Source organism: Vanessa atalanta, chromosome 3 (assembly GCF_905147765.1).
Source record: "Vanessa atalanta chromosome 3, ilVanAtal1.2, whole genome shotgun sequence".
Classification (NCBI taxonomy): Eukaryota; Metazoa; Arthropoda; class Insecta; order Lepidoptera; family Nymphalidae; genus Vanessa; species Vanessa atalanta.
The window spans coordinates 12,368,751-12,391,148 of record NC_061873.1 but is presented as its reverse complement, the minus strand read 5'-3'; the positions used below and the strand labels follow the sequence as shown (position 1 = coordinate 12,391,148).

The 22,398-nt window shown below is 32.0% G+C and overlaps 1 protein-coding gene across 1 annotated transcript in view; it reads left to right on the top strand.

Moving 5' to 3' along the window:
• LOC125077168 (endonuclease/exonuclease/phosphatase family domain-containing protein 1-like) overlaps nucleotides 1–21,965 on the top strand; it is a 39,525-nt gene extending 17,560 nt beyond the window's left edge. Inside the window, exons 5-6 of the mRNA XM_047689001.1 lie at nucleotides 8,085–8,249; nucleotides 19,742–21,965. Coding sequence (XP_047544957.1) covers nucleotides 8,085–8,249; nucleotides 19,742–19,977 — 401 coding nt within the window. The 3' untranslated portion in view covers nucleotides 19,978–21,965. The remainder of the gene's footprint in view (nucleotides 1–8,084; nucleotides 8,250–19,741) is intronic.
• Nucleotides 21,966–22,398: the final 433 nt, after the last annotated feature.

Sequence of the window (22,398 nt, the reverse complement as noted above, 5' to 3'; positions counted from 1 at the left end):
ATACCTATAACTTTTGTGTCTATGTTTTTGCGTGGAGGAGTTCCTTCGTCGGGAGGCAATGGAGGTAAAATCAGTTCAGAACCATAAAAATATATTCTCGTCAGAAATGATCCTACATGTCTATATGTATAGTAATAGGAAGTATTTCAAATTCAGTCAGCAAGATTTGACTAAAACATACATTGAAATAATAATACAGGCTACATTGTTATATATCGAGATAGGTACGCTTTAAACTGTCGTCATGTATTCCATGTGCGCAGACCTTTTTATTTCACCTGACGTTTCAATGGAGTTACATCACTAGGTCACAAGCTGTAATCTGCTGATAACTGTGTAAGGTCGTGACCACGACATCGACAGTTGCACCGCAAAGTCAAAGTCAAAATTTTTCTTTAGCATTGAAGCACGTGAAAACCTTGAAGCAAGTGTTACACTTGCTTCAAGGTTTTCAAATCTACCATCGGTTTAGATCAGCGGAACTCCTTCTATATATTTTTTATCAAACTTAATTTAGGTTTACAATGATATCAGTAACATTTTAAAGTTTTTACTCGAAATGGATCATTTCCAATAGTGCCACAATAGTCAAATCGGCGGAAAAAACCTCAGTATAGATTACCTTTGCTAATATTATGCTAATTTATTACGCTAATTGTTATGTTAATTTAAAATCATCATCTTTATTGTTTGGTACTGTTATTGACAGCAACAGCGTCATGAGACGGTAATTCATCTGTTTTGAAACATTTGTCTCGTATGAGACATAAACAGTACCTTACATGTCCATTACACGATCAGCCTTGAGATCGAAATAATTATGACCATTTTGGTCTTAATAAACCATAAAATCTAACATTTGCTAGTAATATTGATATACAAATCATAAGAATATCTGGCGATTGGTTGTTATCTAAATAACAGCCTTGCACTTGATTCTACCAGCTATTATATTGATCAATTATTTTTTATTATATTATTTCGTACTTAAGAAGTAGTATCTCTTATCAGACGCTATGTTCCGCTGCGAGGAAAAGTACTCCAATTAAAAAAAATGTTTTGTCAATTTATTCATTGTATTTGCGTAACACATTTTTTTAACACCGCAGCTAAACGTTGTCATCATTATTAACGTTTCCTAACAGTTACTTTGACAGGTTTGAACACGTGATTTTTTTCACTTAGTCATTTAACTATACGTGTTAAAGGGAAAAGTTATGCGCATATACGACGACATAGCAACCTCTTTTAACAGTGCAATTAATTAATTATCTGTGAAATTATATCGCAATAACACTTCAATTCGCAAGCGTCACCATGACTCGTAATGTATAATAATCGACTTCCGTTTAAAAATACAGGAAACTGATGCAGCGACATTGAAATAATTCTACGTTTTGGCTGAACATGGACATAATATTTAAAAAAAAAAAATGTTTTTTTGTTTTATTTTAAAAACAACAGTAGCTTGAATATTTTAATCGCTCGGTACCTTATTTATAATATAATTATATTAAAAAGCGACAGAGGTAATTGTAATTATACCGCCTTGATTCGACCGTCAAGCATAAATGTAAAATCCGAAATATACTTAATTCATGTAGACTCTACTTTCTCAAAGAAAATGACAGTGAACTACATACAATAAAATGTTTATAAGTCCTGTATGAACACCAAGTAATACTATATCCACGCTTTTTTATTGATTGACAAAGTTAAAAATATCTAAAAAATTATAAAGAATTATAATTGCCACATTGCCGAGTCGGATACCAGTTCTAAGTTTTTCTTAGTTCTCGTGTTTATGCAATAATTGTCGCTGATTCTATCAAAATTACCTTTACTATTATGAATAAACATAATATTATTGTAAACACATGTGATGCAACTATAAATAATTAAATACGATCCTACTGTGTTAATAATCACATCGAGCTCAAAATAATGGACTGACTGACTTTGACTGTTTTGTAGAATTTTGACGGGTTAATATTATCTGTAACGTCAACTAATTATAAAAATAAGGTGAAATAAAAAATATGGCTTCTAAATTATAATATTGTAAAAAAATAATGTTTATATAATTAACATAGAAAGTTAAAATCATTTATATATACCAAAAATAAAATCAGTCCTAATTTTGATTCTTGTGGAATTACCATTCTGACAGAAACAATATACTTGATACCGCCGATGGAAATATGTCTTAAGCAATGTGCTAGAATTATTGTGTTCTTGTATAAATAGACTCCAAAAACAACTTATTATGTATTTTATTTATATTTTCCTCATAAAATTTTATGCGTACGTTTATGTAGTTTTTGAAGAGAGATTTTTTTTAACACTTATTAATAACATATAATTTTTATATTAAATAATACCTTCCCTTCCCAGTGCTCTGCTGAAATTAGACGTTATTGGGAATATCAAGCGATGTTTTCTTTAATTTTATTAACATTTTTTTTAATTACGTGGAACTAACTTCAAGCTCAATCTGTTACATAATAATAGAATTTTAAATCTAAATGAGATCATTAGTGTACAAGTGTGTGTGTACGGGCACAAGGGACGTTACGTCTTAGTTCGCAAGGTCGGTGCCGCGTGGATGATGGTAGAGATGGTTAATATCTCGTACCGTGCCAATATCTATATGTAATTTAGCTATCTTTTATGTACAAATTGTAAATAAAAGCTATATATTACCCATAGAAAAATAAAATATTACTTGATAATTTTTTTTTTCAATTCGTTTACAAAAATAAAACGAAAATTATTTCTAATATCGTAGACGTGTGCCTTTTTTTATCTAAATGTCCTGAACTAAAAACAAATGTTGCCATGTATGATCATTAAAAATAAATTACTTACATATCAGTAGTGTAATTAAGTTTTATTATTACTGGCACGGAGACTAACCATGCTTAATTTACAGTTGCGACATATCAGGCATAAGAATTACTAGTTATTTTACCTATTAAAAAAATATATATTAATTAATTTTCATACATATTTCAATAACGTTATTTATCGAGGAATGTCTGACACGCTTCTAGATTGCTACGGTTCGTTGGTTCCCATTGTCATGGAGGATACTCGTTGAAATTGAGAAAATCAATAAGTTACGTTAAATAAAATTAGTAATGGTGATAGTGGAATAGATTATTTTTATATAAATATTTTAAATTAGCAACATTGCATTTGCAATGCATGCCAGGAATTGGAATCAATTCGAATATCAAAAATTTGAAAATCGAATTTTGATGATTCTATTTGTTCCAATTTGTAAAAAAAATTAAAGTTCGAATGTATGCAGTATATATATGAATACAAAGAGTATGTCTATATTGTCTATGCTTTTATATTAATATTACAAATGCGAAAGTAACTCTGTTACCTCTTCACGCCTAAACTGCTGAACTGATCTCGATGAAATTTAGAATGGAGAAAGTTTGATTCCCGGAGAAGACATAGCATTCACCCCTTTGGGTATTATGGGGGGTGACGGTTAGTGTGCTGTAGGTAAAATTTTATTTTGAATTAAATTTCGTGCGGGTATAGCCGCAGGTTCAGCTGGTAGAGTATATATTTGAATGCATGGATTATATCTGTATATAAACAGGCAGAACAAAAATATATTAACAAAAATAAAACCGGTGTTTCAAAAAAAAAAATAATTATTTTCGTCGCTCTGTGGCAATTGATAAGTTTTAAAGTGTAATCAATAATAAAGTATGGGATATAACACTAGAAAAAGGCATGTTTTCTTCATTTTCAATTATTATTACGGTCGAATTACGACCACTGGACGGATACTAATTAATGAATTCGTCAATAACCGAAAAGTTCAGGACCGATCGAGACATTCGATTAATGACGGCCTTCAAAATACTAACAACCTTTCGTCATTGACACTTGTGTTACCGAAATTATATTATACTGAAACACGTGATGGTTTTTAAACCATTACTCAGAGCGGTAAGGAATGTTTTGTATAAATAAATAATTATCGGTTATTATAATATTTATTTTAAAATGTAATGATTTACCCTATGCAGGATAATGATACATTTTAATTAGGGTTGCCAGGCTTCCAGATAATGCCGGATATTGTTAGGCTTTTTTGATTGCGTGTCCTGCCAAAATAACCGGTGTCCGGCTTGTCCGGCTTTTGTTAGGCTTTTTAGATTTTATTTATTTATTTCGCAAACGAGATACTTTCGATTTTATTTATATTTCATTAGAATTTAACAAGATTCTTAGTAATAATCAGAATAGATTGGTTTTACATAAAAAAATATCTTTTAATACTGAAACACAAAATCTTCAATAATGTACGGTGTCCGGCTTTTTTATCCAAATGTCCGGCCAAACCAGCTGGTCTGTCCGGGTTTTAGGTTTGGCGACCTGGTAACCTTACTTGTAATTACTAATTATACAGTAAATAGTATGCGGATATTAACTGTATTTCACTCGAACTTCTCAAACGCGTAAACTGGTCTTATGTCAAATTATAATCATATCAGATTTTAGGAGTAAAGAGTATGTGGTTGGGCTTTGCGCAAGTCTGTCTAGTCTGGATCGGTACCATTCCATCACACAATCTACCAAAAAGCAATACTCAGTAATGTTATGTTCTGCCTCGAAGAGCTAATGAACCACTGAACACATGGGACATGCTAGATCATGGGACATGTTAGATCCCAAGGTTAGTGGCGCATTGAGCATGCCAAAAAATCCTGCAGTGTCAATGTCTACGGGCGGTTGTGACCTTTTATTATAACTAGGAATATTTACCATAATAATAAAGGACTCGGGAGCGTAATGGTTGACTAGTTGGTTATAAACGTCTGTGCATTGCATTTTGGAAAAAGCTGAAATCACAAAGCATTATCAGTGATAATGCTTTGTGATAATAAACATTGTCACATAAAAATATGGTTTAGTTTACTTAAATGGCGGCTCGATTTAAATAGAAATGTCGATTTGAATTATGGCGATATCCGGACATAGCTTCCGACCACCGACGCGACGTAGTTCGATGAGTGCCGTGAGTTTTTATATTAGAATAATTAATGTTACCGTTGACAAGCCCTTTTGTGTAATAAGTACAAAGTACCTATCAATCATTTGCTATTTTACGTGCGCGGTTTGGCTATATTTCGCCTTGAAGTATTAATGAGCCAGGATTATGACTGTCTTAAACTATAGTCTAAGAACTAAGCAAAGGGATGATTAGTTCTTAATACAGATGATTTATGTCTGCTGGAATGTTAAAACGAAAATATTATTGAGAAAAAAAATTGTATCATTTCGAAAGATCGAAGACCAATATAGAGCCAATTGTTAAGATTTAAATCTTGAGTGATCATTCTTTTCATCTTAATTTAGTATTTTTTCTTGTAAACTGTAAGGAGTTTCGTTATTTTTTTAATGGTTTATAAATACAGTGAGTGATTTATTAGTTTGTTTTTAGCGATAAGAAAAAATCAGGTAGTAATCGACTTATTCGCTCGTTACATATATTCGCGCGTCGCCGGCGAACATCATTGGAGGCCTCACAAGTGTAACATTGCTTTTATTCAATTAGTAAATAGCATTCAATGTTTATGAATATGAATCGGTTTTAATCCTTAACGGTATGCGCGTTCTAGCATGAAGATAGTGAGCGTACACAATTGACTAATTTGAATAAAGAATAAGTTTACTTTTTTTTAATTTGTTTATCGTAATTTATTTAAAGAGCCTTGAAATTACTTAGTGGTAGGGCTTTGTGCAAGCCCGTCTGTGTAGGTACCACCCACTCATCAGATATTCTACTGCCAAATAACAGTACACTGTATTGTTGTGTTTCGGTTAGAAGGGTGAGTAAGCCAGTGTAATCACAGGCACAAGGGACATAACATCTTAATTCCCAAGGTTGGTGGCGCATAGGTGATGTAAGGAATGGTTAATATTTCTTACAGCGCCTTTCTCTATGGGCGGTGGTGACCACTTACCACTAGGTGGCCCCTATGCTCGTCCGCCAACCAATGCCATAAAAAAAGAGCCTTGGTATGGATATGTAAGGCCCAGAGAGGAAACAAGTTACTAAAAAAGTTATGAGCATGAGCGTAGAGGGTGAGAGTTGAAGAGGACGACCTAAGAAAACATGGATGGAGTGTGTGAGGAGGGTTATGAGAGAGATGGATGTGAACGCTCAGATGGCGAACAATAGAGGAGAATGGAAAGAAAAGATATGCTGCGCTGACCCCAAACAAATTAGGACACTGGCAGGAAAAAAGACGACAATGTTTTTTATTATATATATAGAATTATTCGTAAATTTAAATGTACAAAGTATCAAGTACAAAGCGGTCTATGAATCTTTGTGACGTCATAATGTTAATATGCTAATGTTGATAAGATCGAGTGTAAACATAAATTATAATTATATATATAGAATTATTCGTAAATTTAAATGTACAAAGTATCAAGTACAAAGCGGTCTATGAATCTTTGTGACGTCATAATGTTAATATGCTAATGTTGATAAGATCGAGTGTAAACATAAATTATAAACGGAATTAACTGTCTGTCAGAGAAGCAAATTTAAATTGCTATCGAACTGTCGGCCATTAAGTTCTATCTATAAATAGTATAAAACAAATTAGCTTTCTGTCTTTGTCTCGGCTTTCTTCTAAATACATTCAAAGGATTTTGATGCGGTTTTCACTAATAGAAAGAACGATAAGCGAAGGAGGTTTGTATAGGACATATAAGGGCATCCATCAAAACAATGAAATAGTAAATTGTAGTCCTTAAAATGCCTACAGAAAAGTCCACCAAAGTGTCTGCCTTCTAGGGTACACTCATAATGGACAAGTATAATCGCGATGACATTTTATCCAATTAATTATTAATCCTTATTAATCCTCAATAAATATGTTAGTTGCCTCGGGTATACAGTATAGATAAAAATTGTCTTTAACACTGTAACATTCAAGTTATAAGACATTACCATTTCGAAATTGTGTAACGAAAAAAAACGGTAACAACACGTCTGTAACACTAAAAACTGACTTTGCAATTGAAATTATCCAAATTTGAATCTATAAGCCATTGAAATTTTGATCTACGTTTCAAGATAAAATTAATATTAAAACTTCTCAATCATTACTTATGTAAACTAATCACGTTAAACGAAACGTTAAACGTTATGAAATATATTTACCTGCTTCATAATTACTTGCTAAGCACACTTGTAATTTAAAAAAAAAAATACATTCGTGTGATGGGAGGGTCGTTAGTGCATATATTAATTAGTAGTTGTGTGATAATAGTTTCAAATGAGTTCAGAATGAGGCGCTTAACGGCCTGTTCTTGCTACTGAGTTTCTTGTTCACTTAATATGGTTGAATGAAGTATATTTTGATTTTTTTTCTTATTTTAAAATCTTCCTCGTTATTATTACGAATTAATAACAGATAATACGAAACTGCTGGACGAATGTATTTTAAAAACTACATTTTATTCGGTTGACACGTCCCTAAAATTATATCTTTATTTTATTGTTAAAATGATGAAAAGAATAGCAAGCAGGAATTTTAAATATTAAGTTAAGTTGTAATTCAAATGTACTTGTGAAGTATTCATTATTATTTCTCTTTACTAATTACAATGGATATCGAATTGAAATCGATTGCGGAAAACAATGAAAATTGTACGAATATTTTAGCTAGGGTTGTCAAACGTAAATTTACCGAATCTTAATATAATAATTTTTTGTACGATTTATGTTGTTAATGAATTACGTAAAACATTTGAAATATTATACAGCTTTTATATTTATTGTCAAGTAAGAACTATTAATTTCAAAAATCTTAAAATATTTGATTTATTTGGGACGAATTCGAAGTTTATTTAATTCCAGAGGTTTTCTTAAGTTATCGTCGAAGATAAGTCTAAGATTAATCAAACTGACCATTTGTTATCATTTTTTTAATTGTGACACCGAAAATGCGTTCATAATATCCTAGATACAATTTACCATGTTTTAATTTATCAACTTTAGTTATAACTTATTTGATAAATTTAATAATTTCCAGCGTTTCTAATATGCGACCGACCGGTTGTAATAGTCAACGTGCAATGTAAGGATCGTTTGAGTGAAGAGGACGGTGTTAGGCTGAGCGAGATAGCAGATCTCGCCCTCGCTAGCAAGCTGCAGCTGGCCTTCTTCGGTGAATTCGTGAGATGGGATAATTTAAGATGTGAGTATTTTTCTATTTTTTTTTACCCGATAACGGTATTATCAATAAAGTTTTAAATTTTTATATGCTTGTATGTTATGTAGCGTGAATATACTAATAACAAACTAGATTATTCAAGAGTCGACGTTAAAGGTTAATAGAACTAATTAATATTAATAGAAAAAAATAATTAATCAGTTTTATTTGTATGTGGTGTGCACGACAAATGAGTTTTCGATATGTACATTGATTTCTTTTAATTAACTTAACAATACGTAATTACTATGACAATTAACAACTTTTTTTAGTTAAAAGTAAATCCCCTTCTCATGGTATAATTTATTTTTATAGATCCTTACATCCAATGAAAAAAATTCGTTTATCTATGGTATTTTTTTTCAGCTTATTTTAAAAGTAGCATAATATTGTTCAAAAAAATCAGCATCAAAATCTCTCACCCACAGTTAATATCTGTAAGGAAATTCTCATGAGTAGCCTTTAAATTCCCACGCTAACACGTTACGCTTGGTTTTTAAGAATACTTTAAACATTATGATTTAAAATAATATATACTTAAATATTATTAATTAATTCAAATATGACTTAAAAGTTTAATCGAGTTACACGAAGTATTATCACACACACTATCTTACTATAATGTATTCAGTAGTGTGCGTCATGTACTAAAATCCGGGAGAGTATTTTAAATAGATGATTTCTAGTAACATTTAAGGAAAAACTAACGATAAAGTTATTTTCTCGTAATCTATTCTACTAATGAAAACGTATCCAATATGAATTCTTTGTATATAAGTCTATAATAAGGCTCATTTACTGAACAATGCTGTCACCTCTTGAGAAGGTTTGAAGTCGCTCACGCTGTTGTAATTGTACGTAGAACCGATGAACACATATGACAGAATGTCAAACGTCGACCCCGAGTGTTTTTTAAATTTCTTATACATATTTTTTTTATTTTATTTATTTAAAAACTTTATTGACCAACAACAAAAGTTGGAACAAAAGGCGGACTTAATGCCTGAAGGCATTCTCTACCAGTCAACCTTTAGGCCAAACAGAAAGTTATGAAGGCGGTAACAGTAAATTTTACAATAAATACGATAATAATAATAATGAAACAAAAACATAGATAAAATATTATATATATGCATGAGAATACGCATTTATAATTAACAGAGACATAATAGAAATTTTAAAAACACAGCGTAGTGAGAGAAAGAAGGAGAAACTTAAGAGAGGTTTTTAATAAAATGATCCTGTAAACGTAAATTAAGGTAACACTCCAGTCATGCTTAAAAGATTTGAACCAATCTTTGTTAAGATTCTCGTTTTCTAATCACTGTGCCATCTCAATCCCTCTTTGTATAATAAATCAAAAATATAGGTGCATTTATTTATTTATTTGGGAAGCCGACGTGATATACAAAGTGTGTAATCCTACATATATATACAGTCTTAAGAATATTACCATGTACATCACTCTTATAAGCTAACTCGTCGTGTAAGACAGAAAACAAAAAAAAAAGTAAAGAAACAGACAAAATATAATACTGTGCTTATTAAAAATAAAATACAAATAAATTACAAAAAAAAAAACTAATTAAAATTATAAAGTGAACATCTAAGAAAAAAAAATACATTATAGGAAAAAACAAAGAAAAAATATAAATACCTCTTATAGCAAATACAACGGTGACATAAAAACAATTATAAAAACAATTCCTTAATACATTAAAAAATATTTCCTTAGTACATTATTAGTTAGTTATAATATTTGCATACATCACAGCACGATACTTTCAGTACGGACAAATGATCGACGTTAGCGATGCTTCGTTCTTGTTTAATAACAATAACGGCTATTGAATAAAAGTAGAGTTAACAAACGATACAAGTTACCTGTCTCTGTTTCACATACGACTTTTTGTGAGTCGTACTAATAGTAGTAATATAATTAAAAACACAAACTTGAAAGTAAATATTATTGTTTTTTTTCCGGCTAGAGTTCAACTATAATAAGTATGTGTGTATATCACTCTGTTTATTAATGAGAACTGTATTAAAATCCGTTGCGTAGTTTTAGAGATCTAAGCGTACAGACGGCGGGAAGCAACTTTGTTTTATACCATGGAAACGAAATATAAAATCATTCGCTTGACAATACGCTGCGGAGTTAAGCAAGAGGGTTGTGTCTTTTAATCCACTCGCCTTGACGCGTTATTGACGAAATTCAATGCTATGTCTGATATATATTTATTTAATGTTGACACAAACGCTGTAATTGTTTCTGAAGTGAAATTAATTATATTCATCCGAATTACTTTAAAGACAAATGTTATGTCACAAATATAACATTCAAAGTGGATTGACGCCGTAACTACTAATCCGGTTAAACTGCCTCGTTGGTCTAGTGGCTAGCTTGTATGGCTTTAGACTATGAACACATGTTTGCATCCCGGGATGGGCTCAATAACAGTTATTAGTGTTTTTCTTTTAAGCAACACAATTTGTCTTTACTGATTGCCCTCCAGTAATATTGCACCTGTGTTTACACACATACATATGTGTACTTTAACATCTCCGGGGCTTGTTCGTGATGTGTGCGTCGATTGCGTGCGCGGTGCGCTGTCCCGCACACAAAGAGTTGTCACAGATAAAAAAACAGCACATTAACTAATCCCGTTAACAATGGGTTTTTGACAATATTTATAATTACAAAATGGATAATGGCCTATAGTATACTATTAAACGTTTTATATTTTTAGAGGAATAGTTTTGTTGAAATGTATTAAAAACTTATGAAATATTGATCACTTCAACTTTTTTAAGAAAGATCCCTTTTCGTTTTTTCTCTGAAGGTTGGCTAACCTACGCTAATAATATGAAGACGTACTTTTGTTTCTTTGTTTGTAGGATGTAATCTACATGAATTAACGAAATAATTAAAAAAAAAAAAAACTATTTATTAATTATTGTTTTTATTAATAAATTGCACCTGTGCGGTGTCGGGACGGGTCGTTAGTATTCAATAAACCAAAACTATGTAAAAGCAATTTGATTTCAAACAATAATGGAAAATATCGATAAAACACTATATATACATATGTATGTTTATAATTATTATCTTTCGAAGATAACAGTACTTATGTCATAATTATTCAATTAAATCATTGTTTATTATACATCGTTGCTCATCGTCCGGCGAAATTGATATCAAACTTATCATTTGGTCTCTATATACGAGATACGGGATTTTTTTTAATGCGAAGCCAGCATATACCGCTGTATATTTTGACGTAAAATTTGTACCATAACATTCAGCGAGTTCAGAGGTCTGGCTAAATTTTATCATACAATATAAGTCAACGTGTATAGCCAAGCAACGCGTGGGTTTGCTAGTCATACAAAAATATATGTTTATAAAGGACTATCTTAGGGCAAATATAATTTGGTCTATAATAACGACATTAAAGACAAGAAACGTCACTTGCTTTAAGTATTTAGGGGCTTCCTTTCAGCCCAGGGTCTTAGCTGGGTATATGTCTACACCACTTATCTTGTGCAGAAGGTTCTCGATACATATATAAACATATTCCATACATAAATAACTATAAATACAAACGTATTTGATGTATTTCGGTTATGATTGTCAGTCTCGTATATATAGTATACACGTATGTATGTATACAAGTGTGTGAGTAAACACAGAAGCCACCCCCATTGACCGTAGACCGTTTAGCCGCATGAGTCGCAAGTGTTTGTGTGAGTGTTTTGCGAGACACTACTGAAAAATTGTTGATAGGCCAATATATTGATACACGCGTACACACACACATAAACATCTTAACGGAACAGTAACACATTCAAGTACATTCACAGTAAAAAAAAATCTATCGAATTATTTTTTTACCTTTACAATATGTAAAGTATTGTAATATCTGCTGATTGAGTTACGCCCTTTTAATTTTAAGAGCACGTAATCGTATTATAAAACATTACTGAAACATTAATAAGTACAAAGTTTGCTTCTTCGCGATAATGATGACTGTACGATAAAACTGTTTACATTTGCAATTATAATAGACAAAGATATTAAGTAAGCACAATTATAACGCAGATTAAATACAAATATATTAGAGTTAAATATTTATTTATAGAAAATACGACAAGGAAACCGTAGCGAGGAAGTTTAATTTGATGACATAAAACAATTAATTTATTAACTTGTAAATCACTCGAGTACTCACTCGTTTTTAGCATTAGCATTAGCAGCCCGTAAATGTCCCACTGCTGGGATAAAGGTTTCCTCTCCCTTTGAGGAGAAGGTTTGGAGCATATTCCACCACGCTGTTCCAATGCGGGTTGGTGGAATACACATGTGCCAGAATTTCGTTGAAATTAGTCACATGCAGGTTTCCTTACGATGTTTTCCTTCACCGCCGAGCACGAGATGAATTATAAACACAAACACATGAAATTTCAGTGGTGCCTGCCTGGGTTTGAACCCGAAATCATCGGTTAAGATGCACGCGTTCTAGCCACTGGGCCATCTCGGTTCTTTCGTTTAACAAAATATATCTATACTTCTATACTGCTTTATCTGTAGATTCTATCTGTACACTAAATTTTTTTTTCGTATTTCTTCATAAATATTCGTTTTATGAGTCACTGACATCAGTTTTACCATTTTTTAATTTTTTGTCTGTCTGTTTGTCTGGCTATATGTTTTAACTCAAGAATTCAAGTACGGTTGTACCTATATTTATAAAAATTGGTATACAGTAAGAATATGTGATTGCTCAAATGATACGCCTAAAACGCCTAGCGAAGCGGGCGGGTAATAGCTAGTGTAATATATATTTTAAGAAACCGTTAATGTACGAAAGCGGGCAACCCACAAAGAAAAACAAATGTCCACAGCCTCACTTAATTTTGTATTGTTTTTACAACAAATCAGTACGACATTCAGTAATTCACGAATAAATGTTCCACATGACAAAAGCAAAATAAAATAACAAAAGAAATCCAAATAAAATGGCTCACGTATACCAAGCGAATGCGAAGAGGTCCGGTCCGCGCGATATCGGGTGAAGAGAGGCGCCCCATCATCGATAGGTTGTCCTTTGATATGTTTACTTCGTATAGAATGTTAACAAAATGAGGTTACATCTAATAATATATAATATTTTTTTATATTCAACGTGGTCTCTGTATGTTTAACCGAATAGGGCCTTAAAACACTTTTGAACAAATATTTTATGTCAGTTTAGTATATAGTATAAGGCCCGAGATGGCCCAGTGGTTAGAACGCGTGCATCATAACCGATAATTTCGGTTTCAAACCCAGTCAAGCACCACTGAATTGTCATGTGCTTAGTTTGTGTTTATAATTTATTTCGTGCTCGGCGGTGGAGGAAAACATTGTGAGGAAACCTGCATGTATGTAATTTCATCGAAATTCTGCCACATGTGTATTCCATCAACCCGCATTGGAGGTGAAATATGCTCCAAACCTTCTCCTCAAAGGGAGAGGAGGCCTTAGCCTAGTATATAGTATACTATATAGGCAGTTTTAAGTGAGAAATGTTATCCTAAGGTAAATAACGATAATGAAAATAATACAATCACTATTTCTGGTAGACTTTTGACGATCAATAAGCAAGGTTATGGCTTCTACTTAGATGAAAGAAAGAAGAATTGATGTTTTCTTATAAACTACTTCGCTATCAGTCGTCTGGTTTCTAAATACTAAATTATGTCTCGAAGGGATTTAATTAGCTAATTAAAAGTTTAATTAATGTTAACAGAAATATACACGTCTGCGCGCTGCGTGGCTAGGGAGCAATGTCACATATGTACCTACCTATGTACATTTGACAAATTATTTGATATCTAAATATATAAATTTGTCTTTTTCGGTTTAATTTTACTTAACACTGCTCGCTTATTATGTCGTCGGCTGTATCGACGAATTAATGTTAATCCGAATTTAATTTGCTGCCGAATTCCACCTTCGGTCATCGCGCCGAAATTCCAAGTTTCGCCCGTACCACTTGAATGTCCGAAAATCCTCAACCGACCTTCGTCGGCGGGTTTTCCGAACGGATATTACTTTTGAACCTTCAAGCAAAGAGTGTACACATTTTATAAAGGCCGGCAACGCGTCCACGGGCGGTGGTAGTCACTTTCCATCAGATGAGCCTTCCGCTCGTTTGTACCTTTAAAACAACAGACTTTAAACAGCGTTTTAAAACAAAGATTATTATTATTATTATTGTGTTACATAAACAATGCATTTTCAGTCACTAAATTATTAAATAATAAAACTTTATTGTTGGATGGTATGGATTCAAATATTTAAAAAAGGAATATTATACAAAAAATATATATACCTACAGTTTTTTTTTTTTTATAATATGGACATAGCGTAGTTAGCATAACACATTTGACGGGAAACGAATGGACTTTGCGCTTTTAGTGTAATGAAAAAAAGAACTATTATCAAATTGCAAAAACCACTTCCAGTTATTCGTTTATTTCTAGTTATGATAACTTTCTTAATTTATTTATATACATCTTAATTTTGCCGTTTCATAGATTCCAAGTCATTTGTAAAAAATACATTGTTAACGAATGTATATTATTCGATACAAGATTATATTGATGTTAAAAAAGCGTGGAGTTAATGCTTATTAACTTCCAGGCAGGAGACATAACATACATATATAATTGTATTTAACTAACATGACTGTATTATTAGATTTTGAAAAAGAGTAACTACTGAGTTTCTTGCCGGTTCTTCTCGGTAGAATCTACATTCCGAACCGGTGATAGCTTTACTTTAAATGATTTGATTTGATTTATATTATTTACAAATCTGATAGAGTGTCGCTCTACAAAAAACAAACGAGAGAAATTTATTATCTTGGTGTGCGTGAAAACTACGATCGACACTCGCCAGACGTACACACATACTACTCCACTAGTTGCTTGTACACGTAACTAAAATAATACAATAAACCATAAATGGTGGTAGGGTAGTGCGAGCCCGCCTGGGTACCGACCACTTATCAGATATTCTACCGCCAAACAGTAGTAGTTAGTATTGTTGTGTTCTGGTTTGAAGGGTGTAGCTACATGTGTAGCTTCAAGGAACATAACATCCTAGAAATCCTTCCTTAAAGGCCGGCAACGCACCTGCAAGCCCCCCGGTGTTGCAGATGGCCATGGGCGGTGGTAGTCACTTTCCATCAGGTGAACCTCCTCCTCGTTTGCCATCTATAACATACAAAAAAAAAGTTAAGGTTGGTGGCGCATTGGCGATGTAATGAATGGTTATATTTCTTACAGCGCCAATGTCTATGGGCGGTGGTGACCACTTACCATCAGGTGGCCTACTTGCTCACCTATATTTAAAAAAGTTGCAGATCATTTTATGTGTATGGTTTTAGTGTGTGTTATTTTTTCAATATAAATAGATGCACTTCTTTTGTTTTGACGTGATAAGAGTGGATTTCACGTTCTTGGTAAATATAATTATAAATAAAATTAGTCATTTATGTTTATACCTAATGTTTTATGCTTTAGGTGTGTATGTAATGTCTTACGTTTAGTATGTAATTTAATGTGTCTTTATCGCGTTTAGTAATTGTTCCACGATGAAGAGACGAGACTCTTTGTTCGTCCAATTACGCATCTAGAAACATCTGCTTTGAATCTCGGGTGAGGTTAATTGGTGTGACCTTCGAAGATTTTCATAGTCGATCACGTGGTGCGATTCGATGATTAACTCCTAACATAACATGATGTATTTATTTATTTACAAACTAAGCTGAATTAGTTAACAAGGTTAGAAATAACAATGCAATACATAATCAAATTAACAGATCAACCGAGGCGTCTGTCCGGGCTAGGTAAATAAAGTCTCTGTTTTAGAGATCAGACGTATTTGTTGTTACAATTAGCCGTGGTACGTAATTTTGTTCGCCACATACTTGATGTTTGTAATGTTAATTGTAAATTCTGTTCTGTTCTTTGTCTCTTCTTTTTCGTTGCCTGTTTGTTGTTTTGAGTGCGTTGCATCTATCGTTGCTCCCAGCTTGCAGGCCAGTCAGCTGTACCTATAAAGGTACTTATACTAGTTTGAGCCCGCGAGTTCGTTGCGGCGGTTGCAGGAGTTAGGGTCCGTTCGGGCGTGATTGAATAACAAACATACATCCGTTCAAATTTTCTTATTTATAATATTAGTAAGGTTAGGAAACCTACGCCTCGATTTTAAATAATCTCGAAATGTTATAGTCTACGGCCCCCAAGGGTGGAGATGTAACGTAAATGTGATGGGCTGTTACGTACCATTTGATGTCCTTAACCTTACGAAAATGCCGAGATCTTCCAATGGCTTCTTTGTGGTAGGGCTTTGTGCAAGCCCGTCTGGGTAGGTACCACCCACTCATCACATATTCTACCGCCAAACAACAGTTTGCTGTGATGTGAGTGAGCTAGTGTAACTACAGTGGCAGAAGGGACATAACATAGTTCTCAGGGTAGTTGGCGCATTGGCGATTTAAGGAATGATTAATATTTCTTACAGCGCCATTGTCTAAGGCCCATATGCTCGTCCGCCAGATAAAAGTAATTAGGACACGTAAATTTTAACCGATGATTGCAGACTTAAACCCAGGCAAGCACCACTGAATTTTGTCCAGATATTAATATCTGCTTATAATCGGTGGTAATTAAAACATCCTGCGATTTGTTTAATTTCACTGAAATCACTGAAGTCACCTGTGTGTCTAACCCGTATTGAAGAAGCGTGGTGGAGTAAGCTCCAAATCTCAAAAGGGAGAGGAGACGTTAGTCTAGACCTTCAGTTCGACAATTACAGGCTGTTACTTAACAGTACCTTTACAAGTAGCTCGTAATAAAAATCAGATAAGTACCAAGTAATAAGTTGGAATCGCAGCTTTAGGTTTCTGTTCCATTGCATTCAGATTTTTACGTTTTATTAAACGTCGTAGTTAAACTTATTCTGTCATGTTTTGTTAAATTGCTATTATTATTCTAAAGATATAATTCTTGGGCAGACCGACGAACGGCCTTTGCTTAATATTGAAAGTAAAAACAAACAGCGCTATGTCTTCATAAAATAGATAACAATATTAACATACTACAAAAAAAAGAATTAAAAAAAAGAATGGAATCAAAAATCAAAATTATTAAATAAATAAATCAATAGACTGACTGTGATCTTCGAAACTGTCGTATGCAATTTTGTACTGCTCTACATTTACTATAAAAAGTAATATAAAGATTGACCCATTTGGCGATACATCCAGCTCCAGAGTCGAAAAAGAATCTTAACCTTTGACATTCGCTATAAAAGATCTAAAAATATCTACAGCATCCATTCGCTCGAATTTCCATGCAGAAACTTTTGATCAATAAACGCCTTCATTACTATCTATTGAATTGTCTGGTTGTCTAGTGACCTAGTTTAAAATCTTACAATTGAAAATACTGAAAATATTTATCCAGCGGCTGTATATAGTTTCATAATTCAAGATTTTAATAATTTACTGGACGATATACTGTCGATCACAGCCACAAAAACGCTTAAGATTTTATTTATTTATATTTTATAGGATAATGTTTTCCTGCTATATCCAAGGAATATTTAAATGTAACTCACATTAAACAAAACATTGAATTCATTAATACATTTCGTAAATTTAAGACTATAGTCTGCGACGCCATAAAAAGTAAGTCAGTTGACTCAACCATGAAGCATTTACTGTAATTTTCTGTTTATTTATCTTTATTACGTTTTTGTCAAATTTAAGTGAATATTGTTTATACCTACATGTATTGTTATTCAAAAGCACAAATTTATTTGGTTATTACTAGGGATGCATCCGATACCAATACCGATACCGATATATTGGCGATACAGCAGGTTTTCCGATATATCGATACTGTTCAAATTACATGTTTTAAAAAAGTAATGTTTTGTCATTTTCGTTGCAAACGAGATAATACTTTGTTTTTTAAACAAAAATTTGATTAATGTTTTTTTAGTTACTAACTCTTATTAATGAACCCTAATTACTGAGCTTAATTACCAATATTCACATTTCAAGTCTGTAACGTTTTATTTTAATAGTTTTTTTTTTTAAGTAAAAATAATCAATTAACATGTCTACTTACATTTATTTTACCTTTATTTAAATTCGATAAGTTTATCGGTATTGGTATCGCCGATATTTTTCTAAGAGTATCGGTATCGGCATCGTATCGGCAAAAAGGCGTATCGATGCATCCCTGGTGGTGAGGTACAAATCGCTATCAAATGTATTTCGTGTATTAAATAAATAAAAGAACTCGTCACGACTATCATACTCTTTAGTAACAATAAATTACTGAGATTTTTTTTTATAATTAAATTAAATAAAAAATATATTTTACACATTAACCCCGTCCAGCAGTTTTGGTGTGATAGAGTAATATAAAAACAATCAAATCTATAATAAAAGAGAGATTATTAGATAAGATAATATCAGTAAGATGTCTGCGATCTAATATCTAAAGATATAACTATATGTGTCTTTGCTCAGCCGTATCTGTAATTACGTACGACACGACCCATAGTTCAGACACGGTTCAATCAGACGGCCTTATTACAGTTTTATTATACAGGGTGTCCGTTAATAAATAGATAACCTTGAAACAATTCATCAACGATTAATTTGTTACCTAACCTTTACCATTGGGTTGAACAAACAAAAAAATGTATCCCGTTTTACAATATCTTTCTTTGAACAATACAACACTATATATGTATGTCGTACGAGAAACGAACTTTTAATAATAAAGCAGTTTTTTTTTTCTGTTCATTTGGATGTTATCTAGCTTAAATATTAACTAAAATTAAATAAACAAAAAAACACCTACAGCTGCCTTTCAAATAAAAGTTAAAAAATATTTTTACATTTCAACTGCCAACACGAAATTCCAATAAAACGTTGAGACCACATTTGACCCACTTAGAGTATGAATTTTCAGAAATACTTTCTTATTGCCATTAGCTCTATGTTTATAAAATATACTGTATCAAGACACGATAAGTGTAAATAGGAAAAATATGACTACAAATCACAGCTGCGTCAAATTGTGGCAAGGACTTATTATTAATTGCGTATATTAATACTAACAAAGAATTATTTTCACAGATTATGTAAATAACGCTTAAGATCGATAATATTTAATCATACTAATATTATAAAGGTAACTATGTCTGTTACCTCTTTACGCTTTGACCGCTGAACCTATTTAGATGAAATTTGGTTTGGAGATAGTTTGAGTACTGGGGAACTAGAGATAGGTATTTCTTATAAATACACCACTCAAGGTGGTAAAATTATATGTTGACGGTTGGTGTTTTATAGGTAAAATTATATAAACTTCGCATATATATAATTAATTTATATTTGTTTCAGCGTTACAAAACTGCGAATCGCTACTGGACCAAGCAATCGTCACTTCTGTGGATGCTACGCAGACGGGCCAGAGTGTTATACTTTGTCCTGGGACCATAGAAAAAAGCTGCTTTAACGGCCATTCAGGTGTAATCAGATGTGGATTGTGTCATCTGGCTATACCGCGAGGTTGGTCGTGGGGAGGACCTGCGTCGCCATTTTGTCCCATCTGGGTCGAACTAAAAGTGCCCGATTGACAAAAAATAATCGTTAAAGTTAGTAACGATTCATACATTTACTGTGCGACGACAGCACATATATTGTTGTTACAATTCTTTTTATTCCATTTGCTATTTTAGGGCGGCCATGTTTACCAAATGTCACTTTTGCCGCCAATTTCTTTTATTCTCTTTTTCTGACCCGATCTTAAGTTATTCGCAGTAAGCACAGATTAATGAAAAATATATTTTTAATAATCAATGCCATGTTTACAATTCTTAAAAAAATAATCGTATTATTGTAAGAAGATTCTGTATATTTTCTGTACATTTTAGTTATTTATGTATTATAACAGTTATTTTTATTAATAAAAAAGAGATGTATTTCTGTATATACATGTATTTTTTAAACTGTAACTGTAACCGACACGTGTTTTATTAAAATATTGTTTTTTTTTTTTTTTTTTAAATTTTATTTAGTGAGATGTACTTGCGTCCTTTTAGCCTAAATTATTCATAAAAATCATAATTATGTTAAAATATTGTACATTTATCGGGATTTAAGCTTAATACCGTATTACATTAAAAGTTTTAAAATAGATTTCTCAATTTCACGTTTTCTGAACTTTTCGAAACTATTGAAAAGTTGCCAAATGATATTATGAATTTTTAATGTGTCAAGAGAATTAAATAATAGACATTATAGAGTTTTGAAATCGATTTGACGTTTAAGCTTAGCATTTTGTAGGACTTCGTTATAAATCGTTTTAAAATAAAATGCTAAAATGAAACAGCGTACCTGATATGCTTTGCTTTTTAGGACGTGAATACGTTATCCGATACGATAATTTTATCGGACAATGAATTGATATCGGGAACCTTGACATCACGAAAGTTAATTTCAACGTTAAATATGACGGCAACAATTTTATATGTAACGTTTGAGTGCAATATGCCAATAAAAGTTTTCGCTTGTGTCACATGTACAAAGTTACACGAGTTTTTTTTTTTTATTATAATACGCAAAGGTATTGTAACTTGCAAATTATGGGCTCCAATATGATTCTCTAACTTGAAACTTATCTCGATGTTTTGTCGATTATCGTATCGAATGGCGTAACAACGTTCTTAGGACGTTAGGAATAATGAAATTTATAAAAAATACGACGATTTTCGTAGAGTTGAATCACTAAAAACATCTATTTAATTACAGAGATCTATTTAATATTTTTGTATTATTGTATGAGGAATTGATCTCGTATTTATTAAATAATCTCGGAGAATGTAACAAATATTTAAATGTTGAAAAAGTTCCTTAAATAGTTACTACTGATTTAAGCGAATCAATTCAATTAAATAAATAAAAATATTAGAGGTTGATTTTTTTTGTTGTGAGTAAAATAAACAAATTATAGAGCGCGCGTGTCATTTGTAGTTCGTTGTGCCACCATTGAGCGGGCATAGACAATGGCGTCCAGCGAATATTACCAAACTTTATCGAAACTAGATATGTTTAAAACTCTTATTTATCATATTAATATACGTAAACTAAAGTAATTGTCGAATGCATATTATAAATTTTGTTTAGCGAGTGTTTAGCCTCACTTGATTTGATATTTAAAAGAAGAAGAAAATACTGAAAGAATTACATAAATAAAGCAAAGCTATTAGTAATCAATAATATACCGCTAATGATTGTTATAAATTCAAATAATTGAACATTAACAAAAAAAATTGCCTAGTATTATATGACTAATTACAGGATACTTCTGTATATAATTTTCTCGATATAATTGATCGCGATTCATACACGGTTCCATGTGCTCTATAACTTGCTTACTTACTACTCTAAAACCTAAAGTTTTCAAATAGGCAAGTAACAAACCTAATTGCCTTCCAATATGTAATACAACTTTACGCCCATATTTAACTTTAAATTAATTTGAATTTTCACATATAAATAAAATATTAAACAATGACTTGAAGTAAATTAAAACGGAATTACGAATTTACATTTATTTGACACATCGGATATCGTATTTTTTTCGCATTATTACCTGTTTTGTGATAAAAAAATTGTAATTTATTTTTTATGTTTATTATATTTTAAGTGTTATGTGTTACCGTGGTGTAATTTATTTGGTGGATTGAAATAAATAAATCAGAATTGTATTTTTTTTTTCATATACCCCGATAATTTCAAATGCCAATGGAGGTGTTACTACTACTAAACTGTTGGGAGGTCAAACAATGTTGTAATTATTGTATGAAGCAACAGTACTAAGTACTAAGTATTGCTGTTTTATGGTAGAATATAATAAGTGAGCGGTTTCTACCCAGACGGAATTGCTCAAAGACCTACCGCCAAGTAAAGTTATAAGTTGTAATTTATCTCAAAATGTTATTGTTCTATCAGTTTATGATTTCAAAATGAGTTTATCCTTCTAACACGAACATTCA